The 20652-nt window shown below is 42.7% G+C and overlaps 1 protein-coding gene across 2 annotated transcripts; it reads left to right on the plus strand.

The window, feature by feature from the left end:
- Nucleotides 1-6465: 6465 nt before the first annotated feature.
- thop1 (thimet oligopeptidase 1) lies at nt 6466-18940 on the plus strand. 2 transcript variants are annotated; one of them, XM_026159114.1, is made up of 15 exons: nt 6466-6893; nt 7198-7312; nt 8921-9127; nt 11236-11384; nt 11596-11703; nt 12356-12458; nt 12879-13036; nt 13367-13502; nt 13665-13807; nt 14000-14223; nt 15811-16012; nt 16145-16331; nt 16855-16983; nt 17319-17455; nt 18641-18802. In XM_026159114.1, the coding sequence occupies exons 2-15, from the start codon at nt 7300-7302 to the stop codon at nt 18800-18802; spliced, it is 2058 nt and encodes a 685-aa protein (XP_026014899.1). In that variant the 5' UTR covers nt 6466-6893; nt 7198-7299. The 2 variants fall into 2 exon arrangements, with proteins under 2 accessions (XP_026014899.1, XP_026014900.1); XM_026159115.1 differs by lacking the exon at nt 6466-6893 and having other exon boundaries at nt 7300-7312; nt 18641-18940.
- The last annotated feature ends 1712 nt before the right edge of the window (nt 18941-20652 follow it).

The following is a 20652-nucleotide window of genomic DNA, read 5'->3' on the forward strand; positions in this document are numbered from 1 at the left end:
TTTAAAACTCTGAACTTTTCTTTTTGATAGAGCTTATACAGCAGGACAGTTAATCAAAAACACAGCAACAAGTCCACCTCTGATTCGCTGAAAGACTCTGAAAGACTAAATGAATGTTTTGGAGTCAAAGTCTGGACTTAAATCAGACTGAGCTGCTTCATTGTGACCTTAAACAGGCGTTCATGCTGGAAAATTCTCTAATGTGTCTGAATTAAAGCATTTCTGCAAAGAAGAGTGGGCTAAATTTCCTCCACAATGACATGAAAGACTCACTGAAGGCATCACAAATACTTGGTGGTGGAACAGCCAGTTATCAGGTTTAGGGGCCGTTACTTTTGCACACAGGGCAGGTAGGTTTACATAACTTTCATCACTATCTTTGTCCAATATTCAAATTTGATGATCTGAAAAATGTAAATATGCAAAAACAGGACAAACTCATTCTTAGCAGTGGGAGGCAGATATCGGTATAATGCAGCCACAACTAGATCTCTGTTATTCTTTTTGATTGTCTCTGCTTGTGCTCAGCATAACAGATGTTAAAGCTGAGTGCATTAATCTAATGCACTCATGATTTTTTTTTTAATATATATAATAGCTGGTAGAAAACACTCTAATCTTCTACTGCTACTAGTATCTACTACTACTGTATTTTTTCACTTAAAGAGTAAAAAATTGACTTAGTACTTCAACTACTTTGTCCTCTGAAGATCATGATGCTACCTGGAAAATGAAAGCTGTGGAAGCTGGTGAAAGCATACACTGTCAAACAAACACCCGTCCCACAGGTTTTTTCTGCCACTCCCTTATGATAAAACTTGGCTCCAACATGTTTTGAGTTTACACACGAGCTTACACATGAGCTTAAACATGAGCCCACAGATATATTTCCTGTCTCTGGTTCTTTGAGAGTTCAAATACTTTTTTCTCATGAGGTGGCCAATGAGTATTCTTACACCATTTTTCACAAAATCCCACAGCCTACCTTTAGGCCTTCATGTGCCTGAGGGGGTGGAGGCGGTACATAAACATCACAGCCACAGTTGGTTTCTTATGTCATGGTGGATTTCTTCCAAGGAACTAAAGACTCAACGGACACATTCTATATCAGTGATGTTCCTGAAGCCATGTGGCAATAACTGGGCGGTAAACCCACGCGTCTCCACTTGTACACCAACTGAAATGAAATGAACTGAATTGATGCAAGAGAGGAGATTCTGAGAATGAGCCAGCAGGCTGTAACTGAGTTCATGCTCATGGACAGTTCAGTTGCCTCCGCTGAATCGTTTATCCAGGTGTGTGTTAGAAAACGCCTGACAGAAATCAGCACAGGTATAAAACTGAACATACTGACTGACAGTTCAGTTCATATCTAAGCTTCTAACTTGGAAGACTGTATTATAAATCTGTAGAAAAGAGAATTCCTGGAGAATCAGGAAGTGGACACACTTCAGTTTCTTATCACTGCAGAGCTGCCGAACTGAGTTTTTTTTTTTTTAATTTAGGAGGAGGACAGAAGATGCAGTCTGTGTGGCTTCACTGAAGATGACAGTTATTCTATTTCAATACTTTATATTAACAGTCTCAGTTATTCAGAGACTGTCAGAGCTAGAACAACCAATCGCAGCTGCCAGACCTCGACTCTGGACGTGATTAAATATGACGCATTGCTCACTTGATTGATTTAAATGGTGTAACTGAAATCCTGGGGCCAGCTGTAATGTGGATCATGTTAAAACACCTCACTCATTATATTTCGCTTTTTGCCTCAGTAAAACAAATATATATTCATCTGCAGGATTTTCCTTCCATATAAGACAGTTTGATGCAGATGTTTTTGTCACTTGATGATGGGTCAGTGTGCAGATGTTACACATGAACTTCAGCGTGAGCAGGAGAAGAGAGAGCTCCCACACCATCCTCTTCCTTTCAATAAGAAGCTAAGCTGTATTTCCACATTACTTTGCGATGTTGTGTTCCTTGTGTCTCACACAAAGAGCAGAAGGCACCCAGATTTGAATTAAACATGTGAAACTAGATCTTCAGTATAGTGTGAACAGGATGGTGCACAGACATCCCAAAGTCACCTGTTCACCAGTGGAGTCATAAAAGAGATCAACTGTTTCATACACTGCACTCTGAAACACGATATATGAGCCTTCTTTTTGCAAAGATGTGCTTGGGTTGAACGCTTTCACATGCAGACAAAGCTTTGAATTACATAACAGAAGGTTCTAATTTACAAAAATGTTCATCCACAGTGGAAGAAGACATGTATGACGAACTGTGGGACAACAATATAGAGACTGCTCAGGAGACACTTCAGAATCCATTTCTACAGCACGATTTCTTTGCATCTTCACTTAAAATTTAGAGCAGTGAATTTAGAGCTGACTGCTCATTCACAGGGGGTCGTCTCAGTGTTTCTGTATCAGTGTAGGGTCTTTGTAATACAAAGCACCTCAAGGTGACTACTGTTACAGAAATAATAAATGCTGTGTGTGTCTATGAAACATTAGCACACTGTGTACCTCGCATCTCTGCTTTACTGCTACTGACGTGCAGCTTCCTGTGATGGTGTCATCATTCAGTCAGTATAACCGCCTTTTACCATGCTGCTCTGCCATAGCTGTGGTTTAATTCTGCTAAACCACAATGTCTATGCTGAGTGCAGAACTGTGGAAATAACACAACACATTTGTTCTTGAATTCCCAGTTGAGGTGCTAAAATCACTACAACGTTATTTTAGGGACATAAATTGGAGCACAGTGTCATTGTTCAGCTGATGATCTGCAGTGCCTCTGCTTCTTCGTGCTCACCTGCAGGAGTCCCACAGTGACAGCTTTTCATGTCTGCAGGCGTGTCCTGCACAGCTTTTCCACCAGGCTGTGCTGTGGAATAAACATGGGTTTTCCCACAGTTAAAAAGGTTTGCTTCACTTTTGATTTCCACTGTGGCTGTGAACTGTTTAATCATTTATTTTAAAGTGAAATTAAACATTAGTTTAGCACATTTTATATTTATGAATGGCTTTGAATTAATTCAACACAGCTTTTACAATGATAAGAGATGCAGGTCTAATTTTTCGGTGCGTACTCTCTATACCCAGCGCCAATGATTTCACCAACGCCACAACACCAGGCTGGGTCGTGCTCGGATGTTAAAAGTTAATGCTTTACACTGAAAACCCATCTTACACACACATGCTACTAAATGAGAAACTTTAAGTTAAATGTTAACAGTCTGCAAGTCTTTGAAAAATCATCTGCAAATGATCCAAAACTACAGCAGCATAACTGAAGCCCCAGCATGAGCTGCACAAACTGGAATAAAAAGCCTGAAGGTGGCGATTTAAATTGTTTCACTCTGACACTGCTCCTCACACTCTGCAGCTTCACTCTTCCTTTTGTTCTTCCCACTACACCACAGGTGTTGAACTCCAGTTCTCGAGGGCCAGTGTCATGAAACTTTTACAGGTGTCCTTGCTGCAATACACCTGAATAGAATTTGTAGGTCATTAGTTTAAAAAAAAAAAAAACTCCTAAAACCACTTTTATTGCACCATGTTCATTCACTCTTGAGCTGCTGTAACATGAGTCAAATAGCTGAATTGCCACCCCTGAGAGGTGACCCCTGCACTACACCCAGTTTCCTGGTGTAAATAGCAGCCACCTCCACTTTACTGTGATTAAAAAATGTCATATCGACCATTTTTGTGCACACAGGCTAAATAATCATTTTAACAGTAGATGTTGTCATAAATAATTTTGTCATGTCTCAGAAATGCTGTCTGTATCCTGACACAAATTTGAGCAGTCGTTGTCATTCCAACGCATCTAACTACAACAAAGGTGGCCTTGGAGGCGGGAATATACCTACTGTGCCTTGTTTTATGCAGCTGTTTCCTCGTTGATGAGTTTAAAAGAGGAGATGCTGTCATGACTCATCGAGTGATGCCACTGACCAGCCAATCGGTGACATGCAGACTGACAACCACATGTTAGTACCTGCTCAGAACTCATTCTTGCTTGGAATCCGGCCCTGGAGCTAGGATACTAAAAAAGTACCAGGTACCAGGAACTATGACCTAATGAAAAACCGTGAAAACCGTGCTGAGTCGATCCGAGTAGGTATGAATGGAAAAGTGAGCGCCTCATGTCACTCATCACTCTTTAAACTTCAGTTTGATTTCTTGAGTGAATTCTCTGATGTGCCAAGTTACTTCATTCAGTGTTATTGACCCCAGAGAGTGGATTTTACTCAGGTCTGTCTGTGACATCAGAATCAGAATACTTCAATAATCCCTAAGGAAATTATATGGGTTACAATTGCTCCAAGACAGTAACAGTAACAGACTAAACTAATGAAATAATACAATATATTACAAAGTTTACAAATTGAAGAAATAGCACTAATATATACAAATCGCCAGTGTTGGGGAGTAACGGAATACATGTACCGCCGTTATGTATCTAGAATACAAAATATGAGTAACTATATTCCGTTACAGTTACAGTTTATTAGGGTGGTATTTAGAATACAGTTACTTTGTTGAAATAAAGGGATTACACGGTGGTCTTTTCCTGTTTCATATGTTAGGCTATGGTCTCTCTATTTTTGGTAATTCCACACCATTGGAAACCCAAACAAAACACGCATTAAGAGGCTCAAATGCCTGTGTCTCAATTTCATGTCTCATAATGACTTGAAGAGATATTTTTTAAAATGATTTAATATGAAAGCAATAGCAGAGTGTTACAGGCATAGCCCTAAATAATGTAGCTTCATGGGCAGTGTAGTCCGTGCTGCAGGGAGAATGGACTGCCATACCTGTTATGTGTCTGTGAGTGAGGGAGGGAGAAAAAGGTGAGTGGAAAAGTACGACTTGTCACTGAGCAGAAACGTGAGCCGGAAGCATGTAAATATAATAATAACCACTGCAGCCAAAAAGAGTGCCTGACAAGCCCAGTTGTAAGTAAGCCATTAAGACTCGACTGTACACTGTGTTCCTGTTTTCCTCCGAAACAATAAGTTCCGCTGGAGCAGCCTTTCAACGCCTCCCTCTGTCTCTGGCTAGCAACGTTTACCCAGACAACAAAGTAAAGCTAGTTTTCGGCCGTTGTTGTGCCAAAAAGTGATTGTCTGCCAAAAACTGATTTCCGGTATTTGCCAAAAACTGATTGCTCGTATTTAAACTGCTATAAGTAACTTGTTGGCCTATAATATGTGAAACATATGTCAAATGCATCCCTCATGGATGACACAAAGTCATATTGAGCCACAAACAACATTCGTGTAACAAGGTAGAAGCCGCAATCAGTTTTTGGCAGCGACTTTTATAGAACCTTTATTTATGCAGTTAAAAAAAAACTCATTAACATTAAAAATGTCTTTTGTAAGAGTAAGACAGCAGAAATGGCAGCAAATATTACAATAGTTCTGTAAAAATATTGTAAGTGGGGAAAAAGGACCGGATTGGTTATAATGTGAGTACAATAACACAGAGTTATAAAGATACTTGAAAAAACAGATAATCTTTTAATTCTATATATAACCCCTTTGTAAACGCTGTTCACCGAAGTCTATTTACCAACATACGTAAAGATATTACACATAAAAAATACACGGAAACATTGGAAATCACTTTTTGGCACAACACCGTATTAGCCAGAGGTCCCTTTACTATGGTTCAGAGCCGCGGACCTCTTTTATGCATGGAAAAGTTTTCTATACTAGATCGCTGCAAAAAGTGCAGCCTTGCCTAATGTCCACCCTATTACTCATTTTAGTTGTAAAAAGCATGATAATATATTAAGTAATCCAAGGTATTCAGAATACGTTACTCTCATTGAGTAACGTAACGGAATACGTTGCAAAATACATTTTGGGGCATGTATTCTGTATAATCTGCAATCCAAAAGTAACCTTCCCAACACTGCAAATCGCTCAATTATAAACATTAAGACTACTGACAAAGAATATAACAGTGGTGAGAATATTACAGAGGTGGAATATATGTGGTTGACATTTAACTCTAGCCTGTGAACTTTGTCATTTGCTATTTTACTGTAGAGCGTGTGCAAAAGGGTGTAACTATTGCAGTGTTTACAATGTATTAGACGGAGTGTCTCGGGCTTTTGTGTTTGTGGATGTGACTTTCTTTTGTTATTTAGTTGGGAGCGTCTGTTCCCGGGATCCGTGGGTTAATCCATCCTGTGCTCCCAGTCTGTTCCTTCCTGTTTGTCTTTCGTCTCTGTGTTAAACTAAGCTCTCCTGTTTGAGTCTGTCATCTGTTACTTCCTGTTTTAATTTGGTGGTCTTGTTTCTTGTCCTTGTGTCTGGTTTAACTTTCCTTGTCTCGTTATCCCTGATTTGTTCCCACCTGTTTCCACTTGTTTCCTCGCCCCTTATCATCTGCTGTGTGTTTATTATCCGAGCCTCCCCTTGTCCTCTGTCTGCTCCGTGGTTCCAGGTCTTCCTACCCTGCACATAGTCTGACAGGTTCACAGCCACTGCTGCTTCGCTTCAGATCGCCTGTCTGATGGGAGCTCCTCTACATCCCATTTTTCACATCTCTGTGACTACGTTATTTTTTTTTTAAATTTTGGATAGCACAGTCATCAGTCCTTCGACCTGGATCATCAAAAAGGAGAGTACAGTTGGAAAACACCAATCTCCATGTTCACCAGTTCATAAAAGAGGCCTGACCCTGGATAACGTTAATAAACACAACCTAAGCTGTAATGTCTAAAGCTAATGACCGTGAAAAATCTCTACGTTTTTTTTACTGGCAAGATCAGCAGCATCAGGTCAGAGTTCAAGTGCCCCAGCCAGCTGTGCTCCCAAAGCTTGAACTGATCAGAAGTTGGTTTTGAACTGATTTCCAGGACAGGTACACATCTTCCCTTTCCGACGAACACCATTAAAGCATTCATACATTTATTCATGCATTTAAAGAGATATGTCAGGATTGATTTAGGAACAGCACAAACAGTTTATGTGCATTTCATTTGTAATTTAATGGGGGTATGTGTACCCTGGCAATGGCTGGGTTATTGTCTTTTATTTATTTTTTATTTTTATTTTTAGTGTTTATAATTTCCTGTTGTTCTGCTGTTACCTTCAGCGGATTTTTGTTTTTTTTAAAAGCTTGGAAAATAAACAGTAAACGTTTTCATTTGGTTTTATTTTGAAAGGTGTGACCGGAAGGGGTGAGGGTCTGTTTTTTAGTCCAGAGCCGCGGAGCCACCTGTCAGTGAGCTACACGCACAGAGCCAAGCTTTATCGAATCTGTGAGCATGGGGCCAACAGGTGAGTGACGGCGGGGAGTCTGTCGCCTGACCGCGGCGTTTTCAGGTGAAATGAGCGGCTGTCTGCGCGTGCCTCCTCCCGGGTCCTCTCTGAGCTCCAGCTGCGGACTCTGAGGCAGCTAGCAGCAGCTTAGCTAGCCGCTAGCAGCTGAGCTCGGTAATAAAAGCTCAACTGGAGAAGAAAAGGTGTCCATATTTGTTCGAGAGCAGAATAAAGGAGCCGGTAGGCCAGTGTGTCCAGGTGTTCTGCACGTTTCTGTAGCATGTGAGCTAACCGGGCTGCTTATTCATGGAGCTAGCTATGAACTACCTGCCTGTGGGGCAGCATGTTCTTTAACGGGGAAGCGCGATTTTACTCGCAGACACACAACACGGGTTAACTTCCACAGATCAGAGACAAACTCCGCCGGACTTCATTCAAAAATCCGCCAATTTAACGTTAGCGCTGTTCTCTACCACACGTGTAACTTCCTAAAACAAAAGTAAACACCTCTTCTAAACCTTCATCGCCTAATAATGATTCCGGCAAAGCGCTGAATGCCAAACATGACGTATTCCATCATGGGAGGTGTTAAAGCTGATCGCCTTTTATACGTTTTTATTAGGTATTAATTAAATGGTGTGAGAAGCAGACCTGTTGTTATCCCTTTATGTTCTGCTCTCTGACACGCAGCAGACGATGTCTCTCTGCAACTGCAGCGTGAAAAAAGTGAGCCTTTAATCGTTTTTAGCCAGATTTAGTTGGATGATCATTTATATTTCATGGAAACTCTAGGATATTATGTAAATATATAAGGCTATGATTACTGTTATTATTTCAGTATAACTGGCCTTTTATATCAATTTAGAATGGCCCATTCTTCAGTTGGGAGTTTACAAAGGGGAAAACAAATAAATCCACACAACCAACACCATCAGTAATAATAATCTATAATAATGTTGCTTGGCTCTGTTAACAGATACGTGGCACAGATCTGTAGAGTACAGACTGCTTTGTCCTCTTATAGCTTTGATGTTTTCTCACTTTCTGTGCTTTAATCAATATCCGGATCATTGGCATTACTCTTCAGCATCTGGTTTAATGAAGTTCAGCTCTGAAGCAAGCTGGACTTTTTCAGACAATAAGACGGCCATGAAATTAATAGATCCTAATCAATATTCTAAATTTCTATATTGGATTAGATTTACAGCAGTATGGATGCCTCGTCTCCTCCAGCGGCTCCTCCAGTTTCTAAAAGCTGGAGCACTCATCACTGAACGACTTTGTGCAGGAGGAAAAGGGTGCTGTCGGTCCTGCTGTCTGTGACGTCGGCTCACGCTGTAACAGGATAACAGTGATTTGAGTCTGAATTCAGCAGCAGCCCGCCTGGCAGACACTTTAAAACTTGTGTCGTCATTGATGTTGTTCTAATCTTCATATAAAAAGCTGCATCTTAGTTTTTCACCTGTGGGATTGAAAGTGGTGTCGAGGTAGACAGGTAGACAAACCTGTTATAAGCCTGCTGCTCAGCTCCCAGCTCCCAACGGCATGTTCAGCGCTAAAGACACGTACCTTCCTCTTCTCCATCCTCTTCCTCTGCTGTGATGTCCTCACCTGTCTCCTCCTCAGGTGAGGTGGTGTTTGGCAGCCCGGTGCCGGTCTGCCCTGAGAACCGGTTGCGATGGGATCTGAACCCCGAGCAGATCCAGCAGCTCTCCGAGGAGCTCATTGCCAACACCAAGAAGGTGTACGACTGCATCGGAGCCCTTGACCTTGACAACGTCACCTTTGAGAACACGCTGAAGGCGCTCGCCAACGTGGAGGTCGAGTACACCGGTGAGCGCTTCCCTGACCCTGAAGACTGACTTTTTCATAATAATAATAATAAATAATATTGGTAACAGCTTTACTTTATAACACTGTTCAAAGACACAATTACAACCTGCTTCAGAGTTTGGATATTTAAAAAAAAACACCACATTAAAGACACACACACACACACACACACACACACACACACACACACACACACACACACACACACAGTTAGGTCCATAGGTTTCAGTGTCCATGTTGCAAGTACATCAGATTTTAAATCAGATTGTCAGAATGTAACTGAAGTGCCGACTCTCAGCTTTCACGTTTAAAGTCGACGTGATTTAAGAAATAAGTGCTTCAAGTTTTTAAAACATGTTCAGCCCCATCTTCTGTCAGTAAAGGAGATTACATCACTGGGTTGGTTGGTTGCGACTAATTGAGTTTCATTAGTTTATGTTAGCTCATGAGTGAGCCTCTGAAAATAAATGAGAAAAAAGTAAAGATAATTCCTGAATAGCTGGTGCAGATTGTCATCTTTTGTTCTTTAATGTAGCGCTGCACTGAGGCAGAATTACAGGAACAGCGTCCCCGTGCAAAAACGTATTGAGTGATGACGTAATGAGTGAACATGTCAGAACGTTTGAGCTGAGCACGGAGCAAGCGAGAGGCCTGAGAAACTGAAGGTTTCTCCATGTGAGGGTCAAAGTTCAGATTCTGGTCAGAAGTAACTTCCTGTCAGTCAGCTGACTGGACGAGCACCGATATCTGATCAGATATCACTGACAGCTGTTCATCATCATCACCCCGGCAGTGAGCATGGAGGCTTCACACTAACACACCTGCAGCTTCTCTGGACGTTTGGATTCTTTTTGGTCTGAAATGTTTTTGGACTCTTAAAACCTGCAGCAGGAAATGATGATCTGTAGATTTGTTATATCAAGTACTCACGCGGTACTGCCTTTTCTCAGTATTATAACCAGAGAAGGAGCAGAGCTCTGTGATGATGCATGCTCATAACTGTAATCTGTAACTGTAATTTTTTTTAAGCATTTTGTGAACACAGATTCTAGTTTTAGTTTTATGAAGTATAATAACTGTGAGGACGTAGTTACTACGTTCTGCTGGAATTTGAGCTTGATGAAGATGGGCTGTGTTTAATGTACGCTTTCTTTTCCAGATCTAACTTTGTTACACGACATTATAACATAAAACCAAAGAAAAAAAACATTTTTGAAATAAATACAAGTAACATGGTCAGATCGGGGGATTTAGGCAAGTCTGCGGAGGTTTTCCATGCTCCGTGGGTACAGTTGTCCTTCCAGATGTTTCGGTGGTGAGATGGTGACCCTGAATGTAAAGGGATCGAGCGTGCTGCGTGGACCTCGTGGGCTGTTGGGTCTTTGTGAGCGCTCGCTGCAGTGAAGCTCTGTGTCAGCACAGTGGGGCTGTGATGGTAAAGACTCATCAGCAGTTTGCAGAGAAAGCAGCTGAACCAGCTGCTGCAACAATGGAGACTAAGGCTTTGTTCACAGGCAGCTGAAACCCAAAAACACCTCCAGCTCTGCAGGAGGAAGCGCACAAACAGCCATGCACGCCACTGAGGCTGAACACGGGCATCCATTGCGGCCTCCGCGTTTCTGATATCTGAGCAGACGCTCGAACCACTAACAGGATAAAACAAACTGCACCAAAGCCAAAGAGTAAAAGCGTGAGCTAGAAATGAGCTGAATAAGAGTTCCTTTAGGAATAAAAGAATAATTAAAGGTGGAATAAGAAGTAAAATCTCACTTTTACTTCAAATATTTGATCGTTTGGAGTTTGTCTTTGTTCTGCATGAACTCTGAAACAAAACCTCAGACGTCACTGTGGTTCAGTGGAAATGTCCAACATACTAATGTATAAATGACTGTGGTAAGTGCTCCTCGCTGTTAACTGCAGCCTGACAACAGCTGAAGACCAACCTCCATGTTTGATTCACACGTTTGAATCCAGGAAAGCATCTTTTTGTTCTTTTCTTTCAAGCATTGTTTTTCCTATCAATACTCATAAATCTGTCAAAAGTCTGCCTCATACATGGCCCTGCCCTTCCTCTGTCTCTTTGTTTGCCCCTGCCTTCTGCACCCCAGTTCAGAGGAACACATTGGACTTCCCGCAGCATGTGTCTCCCTGTAAGGAGGTGCGAGCAGCGAGCACAGATGCCGACAAACGCCTTTCCGAGTTTGACGTGGAGATGAGCATGAGGGAAGACGTCTACCAGAGGATCGTCGCTCTGGAGGTGAGATGATGTCACTTTGCAGTCAGTTTTCCAGGAGTCAGCCAATCAGGAGGAAGACAGCTTTTAGGGAGAGATTAGGGGAGGGGTATGAAGAGGGAGGTTGCAGAGGTGCTGCAATGGTTTTATTCTGTTACTGAAAAAGAATAAAGCCCATTTTTACACCCTGGAGCTCTGCTGCTCTTTGAACGTCCTGTTGTGTTTGTGTCTGCAGAAAAAGATTGACCCTGAAAGCCTCACCGTGGAGTCCAAGCGGTACATGGAGCGACTGATCAAACTGGGGAAGAGGAATGGCCTCCACCTGCCCAAAGACACACAGGAGGTAGCTCCTTCCTTTTTTCTAACCTTTATTTAAAAGCTCTTGTGTACAATACCTCCTGCTGTGACCTTCAGATTACCGCAGGCCTCAAATCCTCAAGTCTTGCCAAATTAGGGTCCTCGACCCCAAAAGTAGAGCTGAGAGAGAAAAACATCTTCTTACTTACTGCTGAGATGGTCAGGTGACTAATGCACCTGTTGTCCTGTGATTAATCAACCTATCAGGCTGCAGCAGGAAGTCTTTTTTTTTTTTCCTTAATTGGTTGCGTGTGTTAAACATGTGACCAACCATCAGTAAAGCCGCCGCACCTGAAGGAGAAGTGTTACAGGCCAGCTTTCACCCGCACGCTGCTTCATGTGTAACATGGGTGTGTCTCTGCCACTGTAGAGGTATCCTCGGGTGTCACCCTAACCCAGTAACGAGCAGTGTAATCAGTCTCCTGCATGCAGTTCTGCAGCTGGTGGTCCCGGTTCCTGAGTGTGCTGAGCCAGGAAGAGAGCTTCAGGATACTTGATTGGTCCATGGACAGGCTAATGCCGGTGCCTTCGCTCATGATTTAAATGCTGAACTGTATGATGACGCACCCATTCAGAGCTGAAATGTGTTTTTAAGTTTAATGTAAGGTCTGACCTGACTTCTCTCTCTGCTGTCACAGGAGATCAAAACCATCAAGAAGAAGCTGAGCAACCTGTGCATCGACTTCAACAAGAACCTAAACGAAGACACCACCAGCCTGTCCTTCACCAGAGATGAGCTGGGTGAGTGGAGCTCCTTCAACATTTTAAAAGCCCTAAAAGCTGCTGTTTGTAGATCGCTGTACAGTCAAAGTGCCACTGAGGCCTGCTGGGTAATTTGCCATCCACCTGACCAATCAGAAAACACTTTGGTTAACCACAGCTCGGTTTTTACTGCAGCAGCTCAGTGGCGGATGATCCTGGTCTCTAAATGTAGGTAGGAAGGAGACCTCTCACCTGCTCTCACTCACGCCTGCCCCAAAAGCGGATATGAGCTATCAAAGTTTACCCAGAATGCACCAGCGCCGGTGGTGTGATGCTCACGCTGCTCAGAGGAAAAGTAGATGTAGCCTCAGTGATCCGGGAGTGGGTGGTGCATTGTTTATTGTCGATGATAGAGAAGCACATTTAATTCATCACATTTAAACAGTCAAACTGTTTCAGGCGGCCTCCCCGAAGACTTCCTGAGCTCTCTGGAGAAGGACGGCGACAAGCTGAAAGTCACGCTGAAGTATCCTCATTACTTCCCCACCATGAAGAAATGCTTTGTCCCAGAAACCCGCCAGAAGCTGGAGGAGGCCTTCAACTCCCGCTGCAAGGAGGTGAGAGCAGAGGACCTCCAGAAAACATTTAAGACAGACTCGCAGAGCTGTCCTCCTTAATTTACACACAGGGCGAGCTGTAACTTCAGGCAGAGGAGAAAAATGATTTATTATTTTGTGTATTGGCTTTATTTCCAGTAAACTGAAGGAAAAACAATCATTTATTTTTGCCCTGTCCACAGGAAAACTGTTATTGATTTTGGTTGATGTGTGAGGTCTGCTGAAGAGCAGATGTCAGTCAGGAGTCGGACGAGCTGTGGGGTGGGGGTGAAACTTGGCAATGTCATCCACAAACAGTTTGGTCTTAATGGATCTCGTGCTGGTTTGCAGGAGAACTCGGCGATCCTGAAGGAGCTAGTGGAGCTCCGGGCTCAGAAGTGCGCTCTGCTTGGCTTCACCACGCACGCCGACTTCATCCTGGAGATGAACATGGCCAAGTCTGGGAAGAAGGTGGCCAGCTTCCTGGGTGAGTCCTGAGAGCCCAGCTGCAGCCTCAGAGCTGCTGTTGGTGATGATGGTGGCAATTACCTGCTGGGAGATTTTATTCTTGCTGAAATAAACGAGATGGTGTTGTGAAGTGTAGTTTTCACACCGCGGTGATGTCCGGTTTTTCTCTGTTGTCTCTCAGAGGACCTCGCCCGGAAGCTGAAGCCGCTGGGTGAGGAAGAGCGAGCGGTTATCCTCAAGCTGAAGGAGAAGGAGTGTCAGAAGAGAGGCCTGCCTTTCAACGGGGAGCTGCACGCCTGGGACACGCGCTACTACATGACCCAGGTAAGAGCACAAAGGATGGTAGGTAATGGTGTACTGCAGTCCCACTGATGCTCTGTAAGGAGCTAAAAGACTGACATCCACAGAGCTTTAGACTCACGTTAGGTCTGTCCAAGTTTAACAAGGAAGCAGAGGAACTGAGGCCATTTGATAAGTCGTATTTCTGTTTATCTCCTCCTCTTCCTCTCCTGTCAGGTGGAGGAGACTCAATATGCCGTGGATCAAAACCTGTTGAAGGAGTACTTTCCGATGGAGGTGGTGACTCAGGGTCTGCTGGACATCTACCAGGAGCTGCTGGGTCTGTCCTTCGAGCTGGTGGACGGAGCTGCCACCTGGCATCCTGATGTCACTCTGTACTGCGTGAAGGACCGTGTCACTGGTCAGGTGGTCGGGCAGTTCTACCTGGACCTCTATCCGCGGTATGAAACTTTGCATCCTGGGTAATGAAGTTATCCTGAAACACACGCAGAGATTCATCAGGACAACCAAAACAGGAAATTTTCTTCAGGAGCTGCTCGGCAAATGTTTTAGTGGCACCATGATGCTGGACATTAGACAGAACAGGCTAAATACGCGGCTCCTGGGGTTTGGAGGTCCATGTTCTAGATCAGCCTCAGATATTTTCACGGTAATATGTTTAGAATAAAGAGTCTAAACTAAAGAAGGTACATGTGCGGCTTCTGTGGCACTCTGGAGTTTTGGGCGCGCTGCAGGTGTGTAGGCTTTGGAGTGTTTGCTGTAAATTCAGGTGTCCTGATTTTGACGGGCAGCGTGAAAACAGAGGGAAGTGGATGGTAGCCAGGTGAAACGGCGAGCTGCTGTTACAGAGAGTTGAGCTGAATTTTAACCCTCTGGGGTCGACGGACGCACGTCCAAATTACACGACTAACTTAAGACAACACAGTAACAAGATCCATTTCTACTTGTGTCTAAAGTGCAGACTTCAAACTACTTACCAGTTTTCAAATTGTGTTGATAGGCCACCTAAAACCAGAGTTATGATAAAAAAATACACGCGGTGGAGTTTTTTCTGAATAAACCATGGTATGTTCTAAGGACAGCGCTAACAAGCACTGTCCGAGTAAAAAAGAAAGGAAAAATCACCCCTTCCCTATTGGTGTTAAAGTTTACCATGTTGACCAATCAAAAGCATTATATAGCAGCATGTGGCATTTGGTTGTTTAGGATGAGGTGGAAGTTTTAGGTGTGACGCTGGCGAGAGAGAGAGCGAGTTTTGAGATGTGAGAGACTTGTGATGTTTAGCGTGTTTGGAGTCTGTAGTTAGTGTGTTGTCTTGTGTAGTTAGTGTGTAGTGTAGTCGTTGTTTTGTTTTGTTTTGTGTGTCCGAACAATGCTGAATGTCACAGTTTCTTCCAAAAAGCCACAAAAGGCAAATTGCAGTGTTAACACTGTCACCAGCTGGAAAACAGGTGATACACCTCATGTTGTCAGACCTGCAGCGTTTAGGCCTGTGGTGTTCTCCTCTGTCTTATAGTGGACAGAAACAAGTTTTTGGAGTGGCACAAATGATTGTTCTGTAAATAGTTTGAAATGGTTATATAAAAAACGCCTTGGCTGCATTTTTAGGTAAATAGCCACATATAACTTTGTTTGCAAAACTTAGGTTTTAAAATGTACAATTTCTGTTTGCATTTCAAGTTATGAAAAGGATTCGTTAAACATGTTTGTGGTTGTTACAGTAAAAAAATATTTTAAAAAATACTTTTTTTTTTCTACTCGGATTTTGTTTTTTTGTTTTGTTTTTTTTTGTCTGAATTTAGATCAATTGTGTTACAGTACAGTACAGACATACAGTATGTCAAAATGAAAAAATAACTATAAATTCAGACATATGAGATTGTGCTGAAGAGAATGATACCAAACAAGGCGAGCTAAATGGTTTTTAAAGGTGAAATGTAGAGGTAAAATAAAAGTAGTCAAAAATGGCCAATTGTATCCTGGACCCCAGAGGGTTAACTTGCCACTGTGCTTCCTGTTCCGTGCAGTGAAGGGAAGTACGGCCACGCCGCCTGCTTCGGCCTGCAGCCAGGCTGTCTGCTGAGTGATGGCACGCGCCAGATGTCGGTGGCTGCAATGGTGGCCAACTTCAGCAAACCGACGGCGGATGCCCCGTCGCTCCTGCAGCACGACGAGGTGGAGACGTACTTCCATGAGTTTGGCCACGTCATGCACCAGCTGTGCGCTCAGGTTAGTTGATGTTCACCTGGGGCCAATAACGATGCCCAGGTTCTCGTGGTTGTGATGAATAGTTTCAGATAAACACTCTTTAATGTGGCACTAAATGATAAAATTATGTCATGGTGAACTTCCTCACTGCAGGCAGACTACGCCATGTTTAGCGGGACTCATGTGGAGCGTGACTTTGTGGAGGCTCCGTCTCAGATGTTGGAGAACTGGGTTTGGGAAAAGGAGCCTCTGCAAAGGATGTCCAAGCACTATAAGACCAGAAACCCGATCCCTGACGAGCTGCTTGACAAACTCATCAAGTCCCGCCTTGCTAACACCGGTACGTATTGCACAGGGCCCTCTGTTACACTGGAGACGGTTTGTCTGGTTAAATCTTGTCATTGGGAATTCAGCAGGGCTTATGTTTTTTTTGAAAATCTGGGACAGTTGGGAGAAGCTTTAATACGCTCACACAGCTTCACTGGACAGATCGGAATCAAATAAAATGAGCTTTGCTGCTAAACTGAGTCTTCTGATAATCACATTTCTACATGACATCACAACAAAAATAATCCAAATCATAATTAACACAGTAAATTATTTTTCAGCCAAAGTTTCAACTCCGCCTCTCCTCAGTCTCTCCAGCAGAGAGCATCATTACGCAAAGCACTGGTGTACGGCTTAGTTCCACCAGCTGACAGCTCGCATGTGGAAGCAGGGACGTGCTTTGTGGATGTTTGGCTCATTAAACTTAATAAAGCCATCGAGAGCGCTCCAACTAGTAATGCAGTGTCTTTGTTTCTTTGGCTGAGACGCTCGACCACACGGCCGTAATCACCCTGATGACCTCTGACTCTCTGCAGGTCTCTTTAACTTGAGGCAGATCGTCCTGGCCAAAGTGGATCAGGCTCTGCACACCAGGAAAGGCCTGGACCCCGCAGAGGAGTACGGACGCCTCTGCCAGGATATCCTGGGAATACCTGCCTCACCTGGTATGTACTTCTGATTGGTCGTGGCAGGATGTGACACTAGCACACACGGATCTTTCACCTCCGTTTGTGTTTGTGCTTTTTTTGTGGTCACTTTTGTCTCTGGAGCGTCACTGCATTCCTCTTCTGGATCATTCTTGTCTCTTTATATCCACTGTGCTCTCTTTGGTTCACCTTCCACTATTAAAAACTTTGATATAACGAAACTCTCCATCTTCATTTACAGTCTGTGTAAAAGCAAATGAAGTGAACATGATGAAGACAAGTGTCCAAACTCCACCTTCACTTTTGCCTCTTTATTCTTCTCTGGCCATTGACCTCTCCTTCCTATCCTGCAGGAACCAACATGCCGGCGACCTTTGGACACCTGGCGGGCGGGTATGATGCTCAGTACTACGGTTACCTGTGGAGCGAGGTGTTCTCCATGGACATGTTCTATGCCCGCTTCAAACAGGAGGGAATAATGAACCCAAAGGTCAGCAGCTCCAACGTTTACATTCAGATAGACAGGCAGGAGGTCAAAGGTCACTCTGCTAAACTACTACAAGATCAGCTTTGAGGTATAAATAAAGTTGAGCGGCTGAACATGTGACAGGAGGAGGTCCTGATTTATAGTTTGTCAATGAACAGCCTTCAAATAATCAATAAAATAACAACAAAATGTTAATGAAACACAAACTCTACACAAAAAAATCAACAGTTTACAAAACACTGCAGAACAGTCTGAAACTGCACAAAGTCAAACCTTCAGATATAGTTATTTTAAATAAATATGGAAGATGATAAAAAGCAGTGTGTCAGAACATCTGTCATTAAAAAAAACGTAAATGTTTATTAAACAAATGAAGTGAAAAGTGTGACATTTAGGGCATTTACAGCAAAATGTATACAAGCAGAAATATTAATAAACAGTGTTAAACTGTGTGATCACATAAAAAACTGATAATCTTGGGATCCTTTAACTTCATGTAGTTCAGAACTACAATTCTCATTTAAAATGTGTTTGGAAAAAAAAAAAGTGAAAAACAGCACAGCTCTGTTTGAACAGTCTGTATCTCTGATGGAGCACACCTGTCCAGGTGCACTCGTTACCATGGTGATTAGATAAGCAGAGACTTTAATGATCCCCGCAGAGGAAACGAGGCCTCACAGCAACTGAGTGACTGTGAGGAGGAGGAGGAGGTCTGGAGGCTACGGTGGCCCAAAAGTACCAAAACAGAGACGGAGATGTGTTTTCAGGGCCGCAATGAAAAGCATCAGGATTTATTAATTACAGTAAAAGAGTAAAAACACTTTCTCAAGTTTTTGTATTAGAAGCTGACGGAGGTTCTCCAGATGTTTTAGCCCCTCTCCTCCTCCATAATTTAGTGTTTTAGTTTCTGGATAAAACAGTTGATCAGCTGATGTTACTGGTCATCCCTGAGCTGAGCCGATTTTCTTTATCCGTGTGACATGAACAGGTGTTGTCACCTGCCAAGTGAGGGTGATGTTTCCAAGTGACAGGATTTACCGTGCGGTGACTCAGAAATGCAGAGCTCACCTCGTATTTGACCATCTTTACTTCTCACAGTCTAAGGAAACTGAGCGAGGATGGTTTCAGGACTTTCCCTGAGGGTCATCTAACTCATTCCTAGTTTCTCTTCTCTGATTGGTCCCCCAGGTGGGTCTTGACTACAGGAAGTTCATCCTGCGGCCCGGCGGCTCAGAGGACGCCTCTGAGATGCTGAGGAAGTTCCTCGGGCGGGAACCCAAACAGGAAGCCTTCCTACTGAGCAAAGGACTAACGTTGGAGCTGGACGCCAGCACACCATGTCCCTGCTGACCAATCACAGCAGCTGGCTCCACCCCCTCCTCGTTCCCAGACGTGAAACATATAAAAGTACAGACTGAGATTTTCTAGAAAAAACTGTAAAATGTTCCAACATGGAGAAAAACCTGTGAATAAAACGATTCAAGGTGACTTGTGTTGTGTCTCAATACCTGACTGAGGGTGCTCACAGGAAGTTTCCTTCTGAGTGAGTTTTCTAAAATAAGAGTCTGCTTTTGGACATTTGGTTTCAGAGTCCACATTTTTGCCAAATGACATAAAAGAAAAATGTGGCAGATAAGAACCGATTGGTTAAAGTCGGCGTCTCCATCGCGTTTCTCCGGCGTTGGATGAAGCTTGCATCATCTTAACATGCTGCATTTCAGCTTCAAACATGGCTGCCGTTTACTGATGAGGACCGAATTATTAGCCCCAGCATTAATTTAGGCAGCAGATTTAGTTTGTCACAGTTTAGCCATTAAATTCATCTAGCTTTAGTTGACTAAACAAAGATTATCGTAAATAAAATCAAAAGATTTTACGCCCTCTTTGTCGGTAACCTCACTGCATGACACAGAGGTTCCTTCTGATTGGATCACTTTAAACTATCCCTGCCTTTCTGCACAACTTAAGTACTTCTGATTGGTCCCCAAAACAGTTTTCCTTAATTTTTGATAAAAGTTTCGACACGTTTCATCACTTTTTTTTGTGATTGAGGTATTTGGTTATCAACATGTTTTTGTCAGGAAAAAAATGATTGTTGACAAAATAAAACGATTAGCCCCCAATGAAAATTCATTCTTAAGTGTTCCGGGGTGCTGTTAAACAGAAGCTTTTCCAAACTTTTTTTTTTTTTAATTTTGTCCCCCATCCTTCCCCCTCCTCCGATGCTAATGATCAGCTGTGTGGCCTTTTGGCTGATAACAGCCTGTAGTCCATTGTAGTTTTCATCGACTCACTAACTCATCTCTGGGGCGATCCCAGCCCATTAATCTTTGGAGAACCTGTCAGGCTCTTCTGACTATTTTCTGGCATGGACCTTGGTCTTCACTCCAGCCCACGGTCAGGGTTTTGTGCAGGCTGCTCAGTAACGCTCACTTTGGTCTTCTGGAGCTCATTCTTGGGTCGTTGTGTTGGGAGCAGTGTTGATTAAGTTACTTGAAAAAAGTAATTGGTTACTAATTGCTGATTATTTAAGAAAGTAATCTTGTTACTTATCTGATTACTTATTTTCAAAAGTAATTAGTTTATTACTTAGTTACTTTTTAAAAACATGATACACAACCTCAATACATAATAAAGCAATAGACCTTTCAGCCCAATTCTATTTTCTCTGCATAATCAATCATATAAAACTGAATCAAATGGAAAAAGTCTCTTTAAAACTTGTTTTATTAGTTTTAATCTTTTAACTACCATGCACATTTATGCACATTGCATCAAGCACAAATTAAATTATATGCAGTCTCTGGCTTGAAGAAATTTAATATTTAAACCTATTTTCTGTATATTCCAGCATATAAAATAATTGCACTCAATTTTTCAATTAGATAATAATAATAATAATAATAATAATAATAATAATACATTTTATTTAAATAGTAAGTGCAAGTAAAACACAGCAAAAATAAATAAAATCAAAGATTCAGCAGCACTAAGTCCTATCACTCTTAAATCTATTTTCACCTGTTTAGCAGGAGTGGGGCCGTCAGAGGTTTGCCCGTTGTCTCAGTGGTCATGTCCGTGGGGGGGGGGGGGGGGGGGGGGATCTGGGGGTTTCTTTGTAAATTTCACATTCCTGTGGCAGCGTGCTAGGTGCTTGCTCAGATTTAAAGTTTTATTTTTATGCTGTAAAAAGAAGTTTT

This window comes from Astatotilapia calliptera, chromosome 23, assembly GCF_900246225.1.
Source record: "Astatotilapia calliptera chromosome 23, fAstCal1.2, whole genome shotgun sequence".
Taxonomy (NCBI): domain Eukaryota; kingdom Metazoa; phylum Chordata; class Actinopteri; order Cichliformes; family Cichlidae; genus Astatotilapia; species Astatotilapia calliptera.

Coding starts and splice junctions, on each gene's coding strand:
- thop1 (XM_026159114.1), top strand. Junction 11,385..11,595: donor AGAGGATCGTCGCTCTGGAG/GTGAGATGATGT, acceptor TTGTGTCTGCAG/AAAAAGATTGACCCTGAAAG. Junction 13,503..13,664: donor GAAGGTGGCCAGCTTCCTGG/GTGAGTCCTGAG, acceptor GTTGTCTCTCAG/AGGACCTCGCCCGGAAGCTG.